Here is a 19,600-nt window from a genome sequence, read left to right on the forward strand (position 1 = left end):
CGATCGCAGGGCCTGCCGCTGCCGCACACACACTCCTCTGACACACACAAACACACAGCATTTCATTATTGTAACCTCAATTCATTGACAGTACTTCATCTGCTAACATGTCCGAACATCTTACGGGAGCTGTCACATAGAGATTGGCACAGGAGTGTTGATAGCCTCCCAGGTAGCTGCTAACAAGTGCTATTAATTTGACAAGTGTGTGAATAAGACGACGTTAGCCATTAAAGGTGTGGTTGTAGCTGGAATTCCAAATTGTTGAGGAAATTCTTCAGGCAACTCTCTCTTACCCCCTTCTTAACAAAGACTTTGACTTTTAATCCCCACATGCTCCGGTGGAGTTTAACAGCGTGTACGAGCAGAAAGCTCTGGTGTGAATGTGTGTAACTGTGTGCCTTTCTGAAAAAGAGCAGACTGTATGTTCTGTGAAAACTCTCCCTGGATACGTTTTAAAAATGCAGCTGCTTCCTCGTTCAATCATGCAAAGTGTGTTGAAGAGTGTTGCCTCGTATGTACTGTAAATACTATATTTAAAGTGTCCTGCATGTCAAAACCTAAAGCCACAAATAGGTGACTGACCTTAAACTACTTGTGTGACGTTCGAATGTCTGAGACAGTTGTTTATGGTGGTATGTAGACGACACACACGTGTTATTGAAGTCTGCAAGTCAAGATTGGAGGATGTAAAGATTCCCATAAGCAGGATCAGGTTTGAGAGTGCCTTTCTTATTCTATGTTACGATACAATAATACTTTATTGACAGATCAAGTCTGGGATGTTTCACAGGAGCTCCATTTGCAACATCAACAATGACAAATATGAAGACAAGAAACATGAGATACACATTCATACAGGAGTGGTGCAGGAATGAGTCGGTGTGTTTGCATTCAGCAGCCTGAGTAACGTGTGTGGTTAACACAAGCTGAACAGATGCTCACTTTTTAGTACCAGCCGCTTAAGACTACTTTTTATAATAAAATACTGACACCAAAAACTTGTCTGTCACTTTTATGTGCCACATATAATGTTAAAACAGTCGGAGGGTTCAAACAGGATGACCTTGAACAGATGACACACTGCTTTCAGTTTGAGCTTGCATTTAAAATGAGACGAGCAGCTAATAATTAATAAATATAAATAAATGATGAGACTGTAGTCACACAATCCTCCTTGTTATGTTCGTGATTTTCTGTGGAAATCTAATTATGTTCGTACAACGTGTTTGAACGCTCTAAAATGTTTTATTTTGTAATCCATAGAAAACAAGAAATTCAGAATTAAAAACAGAAAAAGAAAGCAAGACATGAAATAAATAAAACACTTGAATGTCAGATGTCGGACTGATGTAACCGGCATGTCCTCAGAAAGAGGGCACAGCCATGTTTTACAGCACTCTCCCTCCTCCCTCCCCTCCCTCCCTCCATCTCTCTCTCTCTCTCTCTCTCTCTCTCTCTCTCAAAGAAATATGTTCAGACCAAAAGTACTTTGAGCAACATGACAGATCATCGAGACGCACACACACACACACACACACACACACACACACACACTCACACACACACACATGCTGAATGGAGTCACAAATCCATGCAAAGAGAGGGGACGTGGAAAACTAAAGTGCCGGAATAGAACATTCTGTTATTCCAAGAACACTCTAGAAGCTACATGTGGGCGAGAGCACAGTGAACAGTTTCCAATTTTTACACACACACACCACAACACACAACACACACACACACACACACACACACACACACACACACACACACACACCACACACACACACACACACACACACACACACACACACACACACACACACACACACACACACACACACACACACACACACACACACACACACACACACACACACACACACACACACACACACACACACACACACACACACACACACACACAGGTGGGTACGCACTGACACAAACCAGGAGTGATGGAAAGTAGCTAAGTACATCTGTTCAATACTTCATTATCTTATGCACAATAAGTACTATTACTTTAAGTTTATTTTGATGCCAATACTTTTGTACTTTAACTTATGTAAACATTTTAATGTCTTTTTCTTGTGTAACAGAGTATATTTACTTTTACTTAGTTAAAGATTTGAGTACTTCTTCCAACACTGCGCACCAGGCAGATGGATATGAATTTAAAGGGACCCGATTATGTTTTTTTGGGTTGTCCTTTCCTGTAGTGTGTAATATGTTATATAGCCCCTTAAAATCTGGATTAAAAGTAAAACTACAAAAAAGTTATCATCAAAATATACTTGGTAAGTACTGAGTACTATTTCTGCGGAAAGGCTGTGAACATTTGAATGTTGCAATGTGGAGACAATTTTATGTATTTAGGAAAATACACATTGATCAGTTGTAAACACATGTAATGATATATGTTTTAATAAAATACAAAGCACTTATATACTAATAAAGGACTGGCTTACCTAAAGCCAGTTGAGTAGCACTTGAAATGTTTGGCTCTATGAAACCTGATGTACTTATATGATTCTGTTTTCTTCAAGGTTGTGTCTTCCTGGTCGAATGCACTTATTGTAAGTCGCTTTGGATAAAAGCGACAGCTAAATGTAATGTAATGTAATATGTAAAATAAATCAGTAGCTATAAGTGTTGGGGATTAAAACAATATCTGCCTCTGAAATGAAGTGGAGTAGAAGTTTAAAGAAGCATAAATTGGAAACACTCAAGAAGAGTACACGCATGTAAAAAAAAGTACGATTCTTGAGTAAATGTACTTAGTTACATTGCCAAACTTCACACAGGTACACACACACACACACACTTGCACGAACACACACTAGTTTTGATACTCACAGGCAAACTCATCTATAAGTCTGGTCTTGCGTGCAGAGAGTTTGTGTGCGCTCAGTAGGGTTGAGTGGTTGTTGTTTTTCTTTTCCAGGGTTTGTGGCTTAAGGTGATCAAAAATGAACGGAGTCTAAGACGAGACAGGATGAGAGGGGAGACTCTGAGCTTCTCCTTGAGTGTGTGTGTGTGTGTTTGTGCAGAGTGTGTGAGGGAAATGCCTGTCACGGGAGCCGGTTTTATAATGTCAGATGACATAAATCATAAGGCTGACAGCACCAAATGGAGGAACAGATATGAGCCAGATCTGTCAAAGGTGATAAGGCTAAGATAGTGAAAACCAGAGAGGGAGAGAGAGGGACTGCATGCCTTTGCTCTCTCCATGGTTTCCTCATTTAGCAACTTTCCCCGTCAGCGGCCTGATTGAAAGGCATCTCTCCTCCCTCCTCTCCTGTCACGTCTCTTTCAATCCCTCTCTTTATTTCCAGGAAATAGCCAGTGGGTTAGCTGATTTCACTTTCACTCCTGTGTTTTTCCATTCCCTCTTTTATTGGTTTTTCCTCTATCATCTCACACAGTTGTTTCCCATCTGGCCTTCCTGTCAAGCATCTGGTCAAGGAACTGACAGCCAATCAGGGGGATGCAGACTTTTTCATCTTTTGTTCTTGTGTTTCATCTTTAGCTTTACTAAACCTTGGAAATTGTCAAAAAATCAGGTCATACGACTTTTCCTAACAACTATTACGTAAAGGGGCCATCGTATGCTAATGTGTCTCTACTGTGACATGTCTCCATGCTTTAATGTTCAAAAAGCTCTTTATTTTTCTCATACTGCCTGTGCTGCAGCACCTCTTTTCACCCTCTGTCTGAAACCAGAGCCCACTCTGCTCTGATTGGTTAGTTAGCAGGCTCTCTTGTGATTGGTTAACCACTTAGAGATGTTGAAAGTTAAAAACATATAAGTTACAACATAAATTGTAGAATACAGAATAAGTACCGTATCTTAGACAATCTGCGTTTCTCGGTCACGATCGGTCGGTTCCATGAACAGCAGAATGTTTTCTCAGAGTAAATTTTGCGGTCGCAAGGTATTATGGGACGGCATTGTCTCCCCTCCTTTCGTAAAGGATGGTCGAGTGTATCCTAAGCTTAAGGAGATAATAAAGAAAAACGAAATCCTATCATCTAGACTCTAAAGCCGGGCCGCGAAATAGCTGTGAGTTTATCGTAATATTTGCAGAATTATAAATATATAAAAATATTTTATCATAATAATTTTTGCACCTATACCAGTCATATTATTTCATCCAGTAAGTTAAAGTTAATCTTTCACCAGAAAACCGTTGAAAATGGCTTTTATGATGTTCCGAGGGATTCGGCGGCTCAGGGTCTCAGCCTCTCATGCGCACGAGAAAGTTACCGGTGCGCCAAGTAGGAAGAGGAGCGCACAGGAGACAACCGTTTAATTACAGACTGTTATGTTAATGTGGTGAAATGGCAGTGCATACATTATTTGAGATATATTTCAAATTCGGACTTCATTTTAAGGACATGTCGGCCAGGGGTGTAGAGCTATTTGTTTAAGCACCGGATTGGCAAAACAGGAGAGTTTGTAAACCAGTCTGCCTTGATCTATGAATTCATGTCCTGGACTCTCACGGTATCTGCTGCCCGCAGCTGTTTGATAGAAGGAAAGCCTCCTTCACTTCATGAAATGGCTGCAGCATCAGGAGGCAGCGGGACGTGTAACTCCGCCTCTGAGAAGTGCAGCACCAGCGCACCAAGAGCTGTGTTTACCTTCATCAGAACAGCTTAAGAGTGACTGCAGGCTGCTACGTGTTAACCACACACACCTCTACACACATCTCTACACACATCAAACTTTTATTAGTTTTATGAAGGAGATGTCCAGTTACCAAGGCGCATGATGTGTGTATGTGCTCTGCTCAGCTCAGCTCTGTGTGTTCGGTGTGTTTGTGTCTGTCCGACACCGGCATTTGTTTTCAAATGACCATGAACAGTAATTTACACACATCTGGCTAACTCCATAGGTAGCCTATATGCGGGTGGCTAACTCCATAGGTAGCATATATGCGGGTGTTCCCAAAATAAATTAGTTTAATCTTATTCTCGATGTAGTGCTAAATGCTGTCGGACGTGCACCGGAACGAACGTCACTATCATAATATCTTCTGAAAACAAATGCCAGTCACACACACACACACACACACACACACACACACACACACACACACACACACACACACACACACACACACACACACACACACACACACACACACACACACCACACACACACACACACACACACACACACACACCACACACACACACACACACACACACACACACACACACACACACACACACACACACACACACACACACACACACACACACACACACACACACACACACACACACACACACACACACCACACACACACACACGGACATCTCTTTCATAATGCGCCTTCTCCTCGTTTTCCCAGCATTCACTGGATTATCCGTAAATCATACAAACAAAACCAAAACGTTGATTTATCTGTTTTCCCGTTTTGTTTTAAAAACCGAATAACTTCGGTTTTTTGTTTTTCCGAAAAACCAAAAAACCACACCGGTTCTTTTTTAAACGTTGTTAATATGTTTTGGATGCATATTGTTCTAGTAGTTGTTCAGGCATACAATTAGCCTCTGTTGCTACCTGCTGGTGGTGAGTAAATATTAAAATCAGTTAAAATTGACAACCGATCCGCGATTTTTTTTTTATGTATCTGCCGGTCCTTGGCACAATAAAGGTTGGGAACTCCTGCTCTAGAGCACATGTGTCAAACTCAAGGCCCGGGGGCCAAATCCGGCCCGTGGTGGATTTAATTTCGGCCCCCAGGATAATTTCTAATTACTATTAGATCTGGCCCGCTGGTATGTTGCACGCACACCTTCACTCAATCCTGAGGGTCTCCTCAGCTCAGAGCCTGAGCCCAAACATTGATGACCTTGCACCCGAGATGAGATGCCAAGTATCTGCTTGAACGAGCATCACTGAGCAGCACACTGAGTTTAATGGATGTTTCCTTCTCCATTTTGTTTCTTGAGACAACAGGGCATGTTTGTTTTTTCTTTGAGGGAAATAGTTTTGTTGAAGCTGTTGTTGGCCTGTGGAAAAATGTAATCCTAAGAAATGACTCTGGAAAAGCTGCAGATAGAGCCATAAGAAATGAATGCAACTGATTATTTATTATTTAATGTTGTTTTTATAGGCAATAATTTAAGCTTTGTTAGTTCCAGGTTGAATATGTGCAATAAGTTCATTTCAATAAGTTTTGCAATAAACATTGAACCAGTCCGGCCCTCGACTAGTACCCATTTTTTTATTTTGGCCCACTGTGTATTTGAGTTTGACCCCCCTGATCTAGAGCAATGATTCTAAAATGGGGGTACGTGGAAACCTAGGGGTACTGCAGGGGGTACGTGAGATAAAAATAAAATTAAAAAAAGGTTAATTAAAAAAATACCATGCATGATTACAAAAATAATGTTAGTACAATAAGTTAAATAGAAAACACAATTGTATATAAAATATTCCTAGAACCACCAAGGGGGTCCTCGTATAAACATGTCAAATTTGTGTATTGTATTTCATAGTTTTTCATAATATACAATTTTGTTCATTGGTTTGTTAAACATATATTACTTTAATTGAAAAACTTCTTGGAAAAATCTGTTTTGAAAATGTTTCGTTATGTTATTTTTTTCATGCCTAAAGATGAAAATATCCTTAGTTAGTTGTAATTCGTGCATTACAACTATCAAAAATGTTCGGGGTCGGTCAGGGGGTATTGGCTGAGAAAATGTTTCAAAGGGGGTACATTACTGAAGAAAGTTTGAGAAGCACTGATCTAGAGAATTCAAACAGCTCTTATCATGGCTGGAACTTAGATACTTCTGGGACATTTTGTTCCGTTAGGAAAGTTCCTGAGAGAAATTCACAATTCGAGCGCAGTCTGTTCTCTCTCTACTTGTTTACTTACCCCAGGTTTTCTTTTTCCTGCTTCTCTTTTCCGAGTAACTGCTCTGCCTCCTCCTTCGTGGAAGCTGCCGCTGCTGCCCGCCTGTTGAGGAAGAAGAAGAAAGACAGAAGAAGAATGAGGGTGGAGAGCCGTGAGCAATATTCACTCATTAGAGAACCTAAGCCTCGTGGGGTAGAATGAGCTTATAGATGATGCAACTTTAATGATGGAGAGCAGAGGATGATCGTGATGAAATGGAATGAGATGAAAAATGTAAATGTACCTCAGAGGTAATTGATATAAAGAGAGACCTCCCCCTCCCCTCTTGCTCATATCCACATAATTCAACAACTCGAGAATTAATGGGATTGAAGTGCAAAATAGAGATTAAAAAAAGAAGAATGTAAGTGAATTACTTTTTAAGTGTTACATTTTGAGAGTTGCCTGGAGGTACATGCATGATATCTCATTCATGAGCCCCGAAATGTGCTTACTTCTACAGAATGCTAATGTGGTCAGTGTCAGCTATAGTTTTATCACCAAAATGATCTACAGACATGAAGAAGTTAAGGTTTATGGTATGTTCTTAACTTCTTGCCAGTGTTACCGATTGGTTTGCTTTGCTTCTTGTCAAGGGAGCCCTTGTGACGCTAACTTCCAGGTCGGCCAACAAAAACACGTCATGACTGAACAACTCTATTATCATCAGGAATAATGGAACACCTACTTAGCTTGACGTCATCATTGACACTGAAGGGGCCATTTGTGAAGTTGGTTGTTTGACTGCACTCTTTCTGGGTTGTATTGAATCTAGTCGTTGGTTATTTGATGCAGATATGACGTGTTTCATGTAATCATTGTATAGGAATTTCTGGCAAGGTAACGATTTGGACTGTTTTTTATTATATTATATAAGATGCGATTGGGCGGTAAACTTTCATTTTGATCTGTAAACACTGCCACCCGCAAATACCTCAAGTGCCGTTACTGTGCTTTGTATTTTAGCCTGATTGATTCCAGCAGGAAAACATTGACCGACAGACTCCAGCAATCAAACTAAACTCATAAACAGTGAGATTGTGTTTCCTGGACACTGAGAACTCATCCAAATATTTCCTAAAACACCACAAATAAACACTGACAGCGAGACAGAGAGATATCATAATGAGCAGTAAGTAGCAGACAAATAGAGTCTAAAACCAGACAGGAAATAATCACAACCAACAACGTTAAAGCAAGAGGGAGGGTACAATGAAAAGCTTACTGGCCAAGAAATGTGGGGAAAAGTCATTCAGAGGCCCTGAGCGATGAAGAAATCAGATAAGAATAACAGCCATTTTCTCTTACAACAACACCACTGTTTGTATAACAATGGAAAGAACAATCATTTCATTGAGAGGTAAAAGTACAAACTGTCCAGTACTGGCTTTATAAGTGGTACGGTACAATCAGTCCTTACCTCAGGGTTTCCACCTGCCAGTAAACTTCTGATGTCCCTGTTCATGGCTGTTGTATTGGGTGTGGCTATTGTGAAGTGTTCAAGTAAGGGGTAATTTGAAGCTTTAGGGTGATTCAAGATCCATCTGCTAATCGTCCGGATCCTGAATGTCCGCCTCGTTGCACATTATCCCGCTTATTACACAGCTTCATAAAGATAAACAAACGATTTGGCTCTTGATTTGATTGATGTTGAAATCATCATATTTCTTCAGCAGAGAAGAGATTGTCCTTTCCACTGCGTACCAACGGCTGTAACTGCGGCGTCAGCAACGTAACTTAAAATGAGCACTGGTCGAGGTTTTCTGTAACTGTCCAAGACATTTTCTTTTCCATTAAACAGTCTTTAAACACTGCAGAGCCCATACTGTGTTCCTGTTAGTGTCTACTTCCTGTCTGTCTTCTTCTGCTGCTGTTCCCTTTATTGTTTACTTCCTGTCTGTCTTCTTCTGCTGCTGTTCCCTTTATTGTTTACTTCCTGTCTGTCTTCTTCTGCTGCTGTTCCCTTTATTGTTTAATTCCTGTCTGTCTTCTGCTGCTGTTCCTGTTAGTGTCTACTTCCTGTCTGTCTTCTTCTGCTGCTGTTCCCTTTATTGTTTACTTCCTGTCTGTCTTCTTCAGCTGTTCCCTTTATTGTTTAATTCCTGTCTGTCTTCTGCTGCTGTTCCTGTTAGTGTCTACTTCCTGTCTGTCTTCTTCTGCTGCTGTTCCCTTTATTGTTTACTTCCTGTCTGTCTTCTTCTGCTGTTCCCTTTATTGTTTAATTCCTGTCTGTCTTCTTCTGCTGTTCCTGTTAGTGTCTACTTCCTGTCTGTCTTCTTCTGCTGCTGTTCCCTTTATTGTTTACTTCCTGTCTGTCTTCTTCAGCTGTTCCCTTTATTGTTTAATTCCTGTCTGTCTTCTTCTGCTGTTCCCTTTATTGTTAACTTCCTGTTTGTCTTTTTCTGTTGATTTCACTGACCTCGAGCGAAAAATAGCAGTCCTCTGAATTTTCTAATTAACCAATCAGAATCGAGTATTTAACTAAGCCGTGCAATAACTCTAGCTTGCGCCTAATGATAGATAACTAGCAAACGAATCGAGAAAGACAATATATTTACGAGATTTACAAATGTATGACAATGCTGAATGATGAGGAAAATCTGTAGCTACAATGGATTTGTGAAATATCACTGATTTGCAGTTTATATTTGTATGTGTGTGTGCAAGTGTCAGCATTTTGAAGACTAAAATGAACATATACAGTTGTCCAAATGCACATTTTCATTATTCTGTTGAGAAATGTTGAATTTGATCAATTTTGTATTCCTATTTTAATGTTGGTTTAATGTATATTTATGCTGCTATTGAAACTCAACATTTGTATTTGAAAGAGATCATAAATAAAAATAAAATAAAATAAGAACAAGTCCTTTTATCTGTGCGATGTGTAAACGTTGCATGTAAAGAGGGGCGGTTGGGAGCAGATAGGGTGAGAATAGGCTAAGCAAGTATGCACGTTTCTAGTAATCCTGTGTGTGTGTGTGTGTGTGTGTGTGTGTGTGTGTGTGTGTGTGTGTGTGTGTGTGTGTGTGTGTGTGTGTGTGTGTGTGTGTGTGTGTGTTTGAATGAACACATGTTTATGCGTGTAAGCATTCTGATGTGTGTGGCTTTGCTGATATATGTGTCTGGTGTGTGTGTCGGGTGTGTGTGTGTCGGGTGTGTGTGTGTCGGGTGTATGTGTGTCGGGTGTGTGTGTGTCGGGTGTGTGTGTGAGACAGAGTGAGTTTCCGTGAGCGTCTGCTTGCATGTTTGCCACTTTCTGACCCAGTCGGGATGAGCCTGTGATCCTGTTTGTGTTTTTGTGCGTGTGTGTGTGTGCCTTTGCTTTTTTGAGTGATGGCAGCCCAGACTCCCACTGTTCACCCATCTGTCCCCACCATTCCCAAAGCGAGATCAGAAAGAACATTGCCTCCAGACGGATGTGTGTGTGAACGTGTGTATGAAATGAATTTCGTGAGTGTGTATTTCGTATACGAATCTGTGTGTGTATTGTGTGTGTGTGAGCTTGTTCCCAGGGCAGTGGCTGTCAGTGAAATAACTAGGTAGTGCCAGCAAGTGCGTGCCAGATTAGAGTACCCCCCTACCAGCAGCCCAAATCAACTGCCTCATAAGGACATGTCACACACGCACACATAGTCCTGCACACACTGATCTGCCAGTGTTATCGTGACCTAGCGAGTCAAATGTTTTCTCTTCTGGGATGTGTGTGTGTCAGAGACTTTCATGCTTTTTCATATTTTCAGAGATTTGGACTGAAGGTCAACGCTACAAAGCTAGCAGGCTTATTTCCTGCCACAAACTGTGTACTAAATGTTCTTTTACATCATGTCTTTTTTATCTAAGTTATTGCTATAGGCGAGAACTAAAGGGATGATTCTAATTGTAATATTGGTGGCTCCTAACTTTGGGACATCCTTCCCTTTCGTATCTGATTATGTAAATCAACTAAACTCTAAAATAGTTGCTAAAAGGCGCTTATTTGCTTTACTGGCTCTAATTGTTTGTGATAGTTCATTGCTTTATAGTTTACTGTGTGAGAATCAATGTGGACGAAAACATTTTGCTCCCTTATCTTCAGTAGTATCAAGGAAGCATCTAACAAGTACCATGTAATGTGGTCACTATCTTACTGTTGTTATTTGTGGTCTTGTTTGGTTGCCTGTGTAAAGATGTTTTGGGCCAATGACACTGAGTGAAGTGAGCAGTTAAAATCACGTGCTGTTGTAAATCACTTGTTTTGTTTGTTACGGAGAAGGAAATACGTTTGTCCTTCTGTCGATCCATCCTTCCATTGTCAACCGTATATCTGGAGTCAGGGTTGCGGAGGAAGCAGTTCCAGTTGAGGGCCCAAACTTCCCTTTCCCTGCCCTCATGAAACGGCTCTGACTGGAGGATTCCAAGGCTCTCCCAGGCCAGCATGGACATAAAATCCCTCCGGCTGGTCCTGGGTCTGCCCTAGGTATACTAGGTTGCTAGGTGCTCGAATCACCTCAACTAGCTCCTTTCTACTCAAAGCAGCAGCGGCTCAGAGTCCCTCCCGGATGACTGGAGATACATGCCTTATCCCTAATGGAGATGCCAGCCACTAGAAAACCATTTAAGCCGCTTGTATCCTCGATCTTTTGATCATGACCCATCCTTCATGACCATAGGTGAGAGTAGGAACGAAAGTCATCAAGTGAATCGAGAACTTTGCGTTCTAGATCAGCTCTTTCTTCATCACAACAGTGCAGTAAAGCTCCTGTTGCTCTAATTATCCGGCCCATCTCACGCTCCATTGTCCCCTCACTCAAGGATAAGACCCCGAGGTACTTGAGCTCCTACACTTGGGGTGAAGTTTCCTGCTGAGAACTATGACCTCAGATTCAGAGGTGCTGACCCCAACCCTTCACACAGACCAACGTCAGTATCAGAACCACATCATCTGCAAAAAGCACTGAACCGATGCCCCCTATATCAGGACTCTACTTAATATCCTAGAAGGGGAGAAATAGGGATTCCTTTATGACCACAATATAGAATATATATACAATAAATGAATGTGTTTGCAACTATGTACTACTGCTCTTTTACATGGATACATCCTGTTGGACAGACATCTTCCCAGCAGTTGTTTCTGTGGATAGTTACATGTCTAGGAATCTTCAGAAATAAACACAGCCAACACATATTGGGTTTTATTACTTTTTCAGCCACTAGAGACTTTCCACAAGAGCATCCACACATTGGAACTGGAACATGCATTTACGCTCCCCGGCCTTTTGGCATTGGTCAATTTGACACAGATCAATTAAGTGATATGTAATGAGTGCATGTCGGTGTGAATGTGGTCGCATAGTTGTGTGAGAGTGTGTTTGTGCTGGCATTTCCTGACATCATTAGAAGTGACATAAAAGCTTTCAATATCAAAGTGTCATCTGTTCACCCACTGTGTGCGCATGCGTGTGACTTAAAAGACTGTTTTGATCAACACAATGGCAGGACATTCAAAGCTAAAAGACGTTTTACTGTGACCACACACACACACACACACACACACACACACACACACACACACACACACACACACACACACACACACACACACACACACACACACACACACACACACACACACACACACCACACACACACACACACACACACACACACACACACACACACACACACACACACCACACACACACACACACACACCACACCACACACACACACACACACACACACACCACACACACACACCACACCACACACACACACACACACACTGAAAACACATTCTGTTTAAATGTTTTGTTGAAAACTTTAAGCAGTTTAATTAAATCAGTCAATGCTTGCAAATGAACCATAATCCTTTACAGCAAATGTTTTGTGTGAGTGTGTGGGGTGACACAGGTCTTTATATATTTTCTTTTCAAATGATCTGGTAACCATGTCAGGGATGCCATAACAATGATTGTGATCATCAAAACAAGCACAACCCGTGATATCATATTTCGGCTTACTGAATAACCTCATGAGAGCATTTGTCTTCCAGCGTGTCAAATTTAATTCAAATTCAGAAAACATATCTATTTTTCATTTGTATGGAGGCGTTGCTATGCTACTGTATGTTTTTGTAGATTGCCAAGTAAACTGTCATTCTGCATGCGTGCGTGTGTGTAAGTGTATGTGTATGTGCGTGTTGTTGTTTTTCTGTTTATCTTGTTGTCATGAGCCCCAGAGAAGCAACCATTACAGCTACATAGGTCAGATTTCATTTGGGTGTGTGTGTCACGAGAGCTCGTTTTATGAAATAAATCATAAGGGGGTAGCGTGAACCTGACGCTGGATATGTGCTAATACCTCACATGCTGGCTTTGAAGGTAGACTTGGTAACACACACACACACACACACACACACACACACACACACACACACACACACACACACACACACACACACACACACACACACACACACACACACACACACACACACACCACACACACACACACACACACACACACACACACACACACACACACACACACACACACACACACACACACACACACACACACACACACACACACACCAGTATAGATTTGTGTATTGTTTTCTGCGGTTGCCAGTGGAAACCAGAAATGGCAATAAAACCGCATGAGTACCCAACTCATTTGCCGTTAAGTACTTCCTTGTTTCAAATGGATGCCTTTCTATTTGTTATCCATCATTTGTCTCTACTTTACTCCCACCTGTAATTTTTTTCTTATCACTTTCACAATCCAGTGCCAGGTGTGTGTGTGTGTGTGTGTGTGTGTGTGTGTGTGTGTTCTGTCAAATGTGATTTATTCTTCATAACTGCCAAGTATAATTCGTATTACCATGCACAAGAGTGACTGTATCCCATCCATGCAGGCGTTTAAGTGTGTGCAGAATCAGATGCCACACACACACACACACACACACACACACACACACACACACACACACACACACACACACACACACACACACACAACACACACACACACACACACACACACACACACACACACACACACACACACACACACACACACACACACACACACACACACACACACACACACACACACACCAGCCAAGAAGAAGTAAACAGAGCGTGTTAACACACACAGTGATACGTCTCAACCCGTCTTCAGTGTGATGAGCTCTGTCTATCCATACCTGTTCATCAGCATCTCCTTAGCTTTGATTCACATTTTCATTACCCAACAACTACTCTAAAACAGAGACAGACATATTATTACAGTCTTCAGTGATTGTAAGTTTCTTAAATGTCTGTTTCCGTTTTTGATTGTTTTAAATATGTGTTCTTGTTGATGTTGCAAATGGAGCTGCTCTGATGCAGAAACAGTTCAGACTTGATTTGAGAATAAAGTATTATCGTATCGTATAGTACCGTATCAGATCGTAGCGAATCTTATTGAATCGTTTCAAATTGTATCGAATCATAAGGTATGGTATAGTATTATCGAAATGTATCCTATGGATCGTTACAAATCCTATTACATCATCTTATCTTATTGTATGGAGATGCACGATGCCGAGTGTATAGTGCTGAACCTGAACCTCTGGACTTGAGTCCGGACCTGAACCTGAATGTCAGTCCAGGTACGCAGCACTACGAGTGTATGACAAAACCAGTACAAAATCCTCTTATTAAAGTAATTGAATCCTTTATTGAATTTAATTAGCTAAGCTTTTACATTTGGAAGGCACCAAACTCTATTTAGTTTGCAGAAAGGGCCACACTTGTTTTGAGTTGCAGCATAATTCCTGTTCAACTACTTGAAATGAAACACCATATAAATTATTAACAAATGATCCTGACACTTATCAATAGCAGGTGTATCCTTGTGTAGGAGAAGCAGCGCCAGAAATGTATTGATTCAAATAAAAGCTGTTCTGTTAGACCCATGTGAGATGGCCGATCAAATAGATGTACTATGTAGACAGGGTGTTGCTTTGCACAGGAATCTGGGAGCAGTCATAAACGGTGACCTAAAGAGACCTTTTATCTACAGCTGACCTAGAAAAATACACGCATCACCAGTCAGTTAGATTATTGTGATGTCTGGGTTCTACCTAGTTTAAAAAAAAATGTCAGAAGCTGCTGCCAGAATCCTGACAGATGAAGAGAGTACGACACGTGATATATCTGACGTGCAAAATTCCTTTGTGCAACATGAAACAGTCCGACTCTTTTATTCTCTGCAAAACATATGCTCGCTGCTCCAAGAGAGGAACACATTGCCAGGATCCAAGGTGTGTCCTGAATCTGACCGCCTTTAAAAGCGAGGGGGGGGTTATTATTGTTTTTTCTTTTATTGTTTATATTTTTGCTTTGTGAAGCAGTTTGTATTACTTTTGTGTATGATTTTGTTAGCTAGTCTCTGAGAAACTTTTAAACATTTAAATTGGATTAAATTCAATGATAATACCGAAATGTTGAAAAAAAATTTGACCGGCAAATAATGAAACTATAATGTGAATTTGTCTTTTAATCTTCTCGCTCTATCTCTGTTTCCCCTCCTCTTCCTCAGCAGGTCATTTTATCTACAGCACGTGTGTCTGAACTTGTCCAGCAGGAGACATTTAAAATCAGGTTTAATTGCACATGACTCCCCTTCTCACCTTGCTTTTTAGTACAACACCACACGAGTATTTGTTTTATCTCCCCCCAAAATACAAGTAAATACTAGTATTTGTAACTTGTGATTAATCCTCATTGTGATTAATGCAATTACATTTTTTTTATCAATAGACAAGATTAACAGAGAGACAAATAACACAAAGAAAGAGCAGGAGAGCTTATCCACTGCTGTCAGTCCATGCTCTCCTCTCACACATCACTATGCCGTGCATCATTATCTCTGCCCCAACTTTGACCTCCTGGCCCTCGCTTGGCCCCAAGGCTGTGTGTGTGTGTGTGTGTGTGTGTGTGTGTGTGTGTGTGTGTGTGTGTGTGTGTGTGTGTGTGTGTGTGTGTGTGTCAAGAGGTGAGAGATAATCAGCTTACATTAGAACAGTGGATTGGCTCACCAGTCTACCATACACATCCCAACATACACACAACCACAAACCAAGCTATAGCCATATGAGGATACTGCACATATGGTACAAGAACATCCACTCCAAATATTCCACTATGAACCAATTCCTACTTTTAAGTCAGGATTTGCCATTTGTTACTCTGTGTATTGTTGTATATTGCCCACAGTATACACAACACCAATATATGCTCTGTTATTGTACTTAAAGATATCAAGTTCGGTTTTTAAGTTCTTTTTGTATTTGGCGTAGGATTCTTCAGTGAATCCTACGCTTTTCTCCTCTCATTTTTCCTCCTGGTGGTTATTAGAGCTAGACTGATAAATGGGGTGGGCTGCCGAACAATAAGTTACCTTGTAGAGAAAGAGACGAGGGGGCCGGTTTATATACGCTACAGAGCTAATTAAAGGAAGAGGGGCTGTGTGGAGACGGGAGGAAACACGGCTGTCTCCTAAAGCTCTCTCCCTTTACTAAATAGTGAATTATTAGTACACTCTGCCCTTTAGTTTCAGTTTCCAAACTATGATTGAATTATTATGTGCATGAAATGTATTAAGAATGAGAAATCGTTTATCCTTTCGTCCCGCATTTTACAACAGCAAAGGTAGTTTAGGTATTTTAGATAAAGAGGCAAGCACATGTTCATCTAAATAAAAACAAATCAGTAAACATCCATGGTAAAAAGAAGTACGAGTATCTAAAAGAAAATACACATGAAAGTATTGAACGAGCCAGTAACATTTACAAATGTAAAGATAACATCATTTTAAATGATCAACAATGTCAAAATGACTAGGTATTCAGCTTGGTGTCATTGTTTTATATCAGCAAGTAAGTCTATATTTGGAGCTATACATAGCATGCGTCTTGCAAGCATTCCACATATTTCCAAGACACGTAACTTTGACTTTGATGGCTGTTTGAGAACACACACCTGCTATTTGATTACCAACATAAAGTTGATGTGTGTGAAACAACAGGAATCTTGTGTGTGTGTGTGTGTGTGTGTGTGTGTGTGTGTGTGTGTGTGTGTGTGTGTGGCCTAGCATTACTATACTTGTGGGGACCTAAATCTGTTTACAGTCACGTGTGGGGACTCGCCTCCCTTATGGGGACAAAATGGAGGTCCCCATGAGGGAATTTTAGGGTGAAGACTTGGTTAGGATTAGGGTAACGGCCCGTCCACACTACAGCTTCGACAGCTTCAAAAACGGTTTCCAACGCGTCTGCCCATTCACTTTGAATGGGGTGACGTCACTTTTCGCCGAACTGCATTGTGGGAAGCTTTCCTGGCGTTTCAGGCTGCAAAAGTTGAGCAATGTTCAACTTTTGAAGCTTCTGAAGCTTTCAGTGGAAATGTCAGCCAATCAAATCATATGCCAGTACAAGCTCTAGCCAATCAAACCGCGGCTTGTGTGTCAGGGGCGGGAGATTCATGTGATTGGTTGTTGGTCGAGCTTCAGACACGCCCAGCTCCAAGCTTTTTTTGAAGCTGTAGTGTGGACGGGCCGTAAGGGTTAGGCATGTGTTATGGTTAAGGTTAGGATAAGTCTCCAGGAAATGCATGTAAGTCAATGTAAAGTCCACTGAAGTGATGTATAAATGGTATGTGTGTGTGTGTGTGTGTGTGTGTGTGTGTGTGTGTGTGGAAAAAGTTGCCCTGGAGTAATAAAAAAAAACTCATGGTTTCGAGCTCCATTATATGTGTGACAGTCATGCCATGTTTCCCCCTTTTCGTAAATGTTCACATGATTGTCTTTAAACTGGACCCCGAGGACAAGAGAAGTGGGGGCCCCTCACTCTGTCCTACTGACTGAGTGACTGTAGTGAGTGACTTTGTGAGACCTGTTACACAAGTGGACAGTTAGGTGTTGCTTAATACGTCTGCGCAACAGACTATATGTACTATATACTTATTTATAACATGAGTTAGTTGAATAGTCGGTCGGTGTGTGTGTGTGTGTGTGTGTACCACTTTAGGTGGGTAGCTGCACACACATACACACCATTTCTGCTTTTGCTATATAAAACTAGATACCTGATGATATAACCCTTGTTTATAAGATTATTTCTGGTGTCGCCTTACATTCCCAAGAGTATCTCTGCACAGCCGAAGAGAACATGACTGAACCTGTTGGGTTGAGCTAAGATACAGAACATGTGTAGGTGGGGAGAGAAGAGGCAATGAAAGATGTCATGGTAATGAACGAAAGGAAAATAACTGCACCGAGTATTTTATATCAAAACATGCCACACAGCTCTGTTGTATCCTGGTCTCTATCACTGTTCGGTGTTGATGTGGGAATCAAAATAAGTGCTTCCCTTTTTGCCCTAGAGATCCGGCAGCTATACAGACAAATAGATACAATTATATAATATAATGTCTTAGACCTGATGTGACCAAGTATCCATCACCTAATTCATTTGAAATGGAGCAGACCAATCAGCCAATAAATGATCACACATTAGTACACGGCTTAGTTTAATAATGGTCAATTTAGACCACTCAGATGCTATTTTTTGCTAGCAGACCGTTGCTAAGGAGAATCAAGGGACTATGTGCAGTCATATCAATCCGCAGAAATAAGTCCGCTCAATTTCACGTCAGCTGTGGACAACAAACATTAGTTTTCATCCATCAGGAAACTCTAACATCTCCATGCCCTCGCCCCCCAATACCTGTCTGACCTTCTCCGCTACCACACTCCATCCCGGAAGCTAAGATCATCTGGACAGGATCTCCTCTCCACCCCCCGCACCAGGTTGCGGACTTTTGGTGACAGAGCCTTCAGTGTGGCATCCCCCACCCTCTGGAACTCTCTCCCCCCCGAAATCCGCAGCGCCCCAACCCTGGACATTTTCAAAAAAGCCCTCAAAACGCACCTTTTGACCAAGGCTTTCGCCACTGTATAGTTAGTTTAATAGGTTTATTTTTCCGCTACTTCCCCCCCCCCCCCCCCCCCTTAACCTGTCTGCCTTTTTTCCCCTACTACCCCCCCCCCCTACCCGACTTGTAAAGCGACCTTGGGTTTCCTGAAAGGCGCTATAAAAATATTATATATTATTATTAGTATTATTATTACTAAGGCAAACAGCAGAAGAAGACGGACAGAAAGTAAACACTATGTGTGGGCTCTTGCAGTGTTTGAAGAATGACTGACCGCCTCGCTGCACATTATTCCATACCTGTTATCGTAAAGCAATTCATAGCAATCAAAGACAAGGTTACTTTCCTTAGAATGGATACAAATACCTGGTTTTGCATTCAATTTTGGAAAGGATGCCAACGGTAAGGATTTTTAAGAAAATGTCACTGGAGACCAGCTCAGATAAATATAATTTTGTTTTTGTTTTACCACTGCATTTACTTATCAATCAATGTTTATTTATATAGCCCAATATCACAAATGTTACATTTGTCTCAGTGGTCTTCACAGTTTGTACAGAATATCAGTATGACAATACGACACCCTCTGTCCTTAGACCCTCACATCGTACAAGGAAAAACTTCCGGAGAAAACCCACAGTTTAAAGGGAAAAATGGGAGAAACCTCAGGGAGAGCAACAGAGGAGGGATCCCTCTCCCAGGACGGACAGACGT

The 19,600-nt window shown here is 41.2% G+C and overlaps 1 protein-coding gene across 2 annotated transcripts in view; it reads right to left on the minus strand.

Moving 5' to 3' along the window:
- Nucleotides 1-19,600, minus strand: part of lekr1 (leucine, glutamate and lysine rich 1) — a gene marked incomplete at its 3' end in the record, with an annotated part of 54,874 nt that overhangs the window by 127 nt on the left and 35,147 nt on the right. For both annotated transcript variants that reach the window (XM_034224604.1, XM_034224605.1), the window contains 2 exon segments: nucleotides 1-37; nucleotides 6,903-6,983. The exon segment at nucleotides 1-37 is cut by the window's left edge and continues 127 nt beyond it. In XM_034224604.1, coding sequence (XP_034080495.1) covers nucleotides 1-37; nucleotides 6,903-6,983 — 118 coding nt within the window.

The sequence above is a fragment of the Gymnodraco acuticeps genome, unplaced genomic scaffold, assembly GCF_902827175.1.
Source record: "Gymnodraco acuticeps unplaced genomic scaffold, fGymAcu1.1, whole genome shotgun sequence".
Classification (NCBI taxonomy): domain Eukaryota; kingdom Metazoa; phylum Chordata; class Actinopteri; order Perciformes; family Bathydraconidae; genus Gymnodraco; species Gymnodraco acuticeps.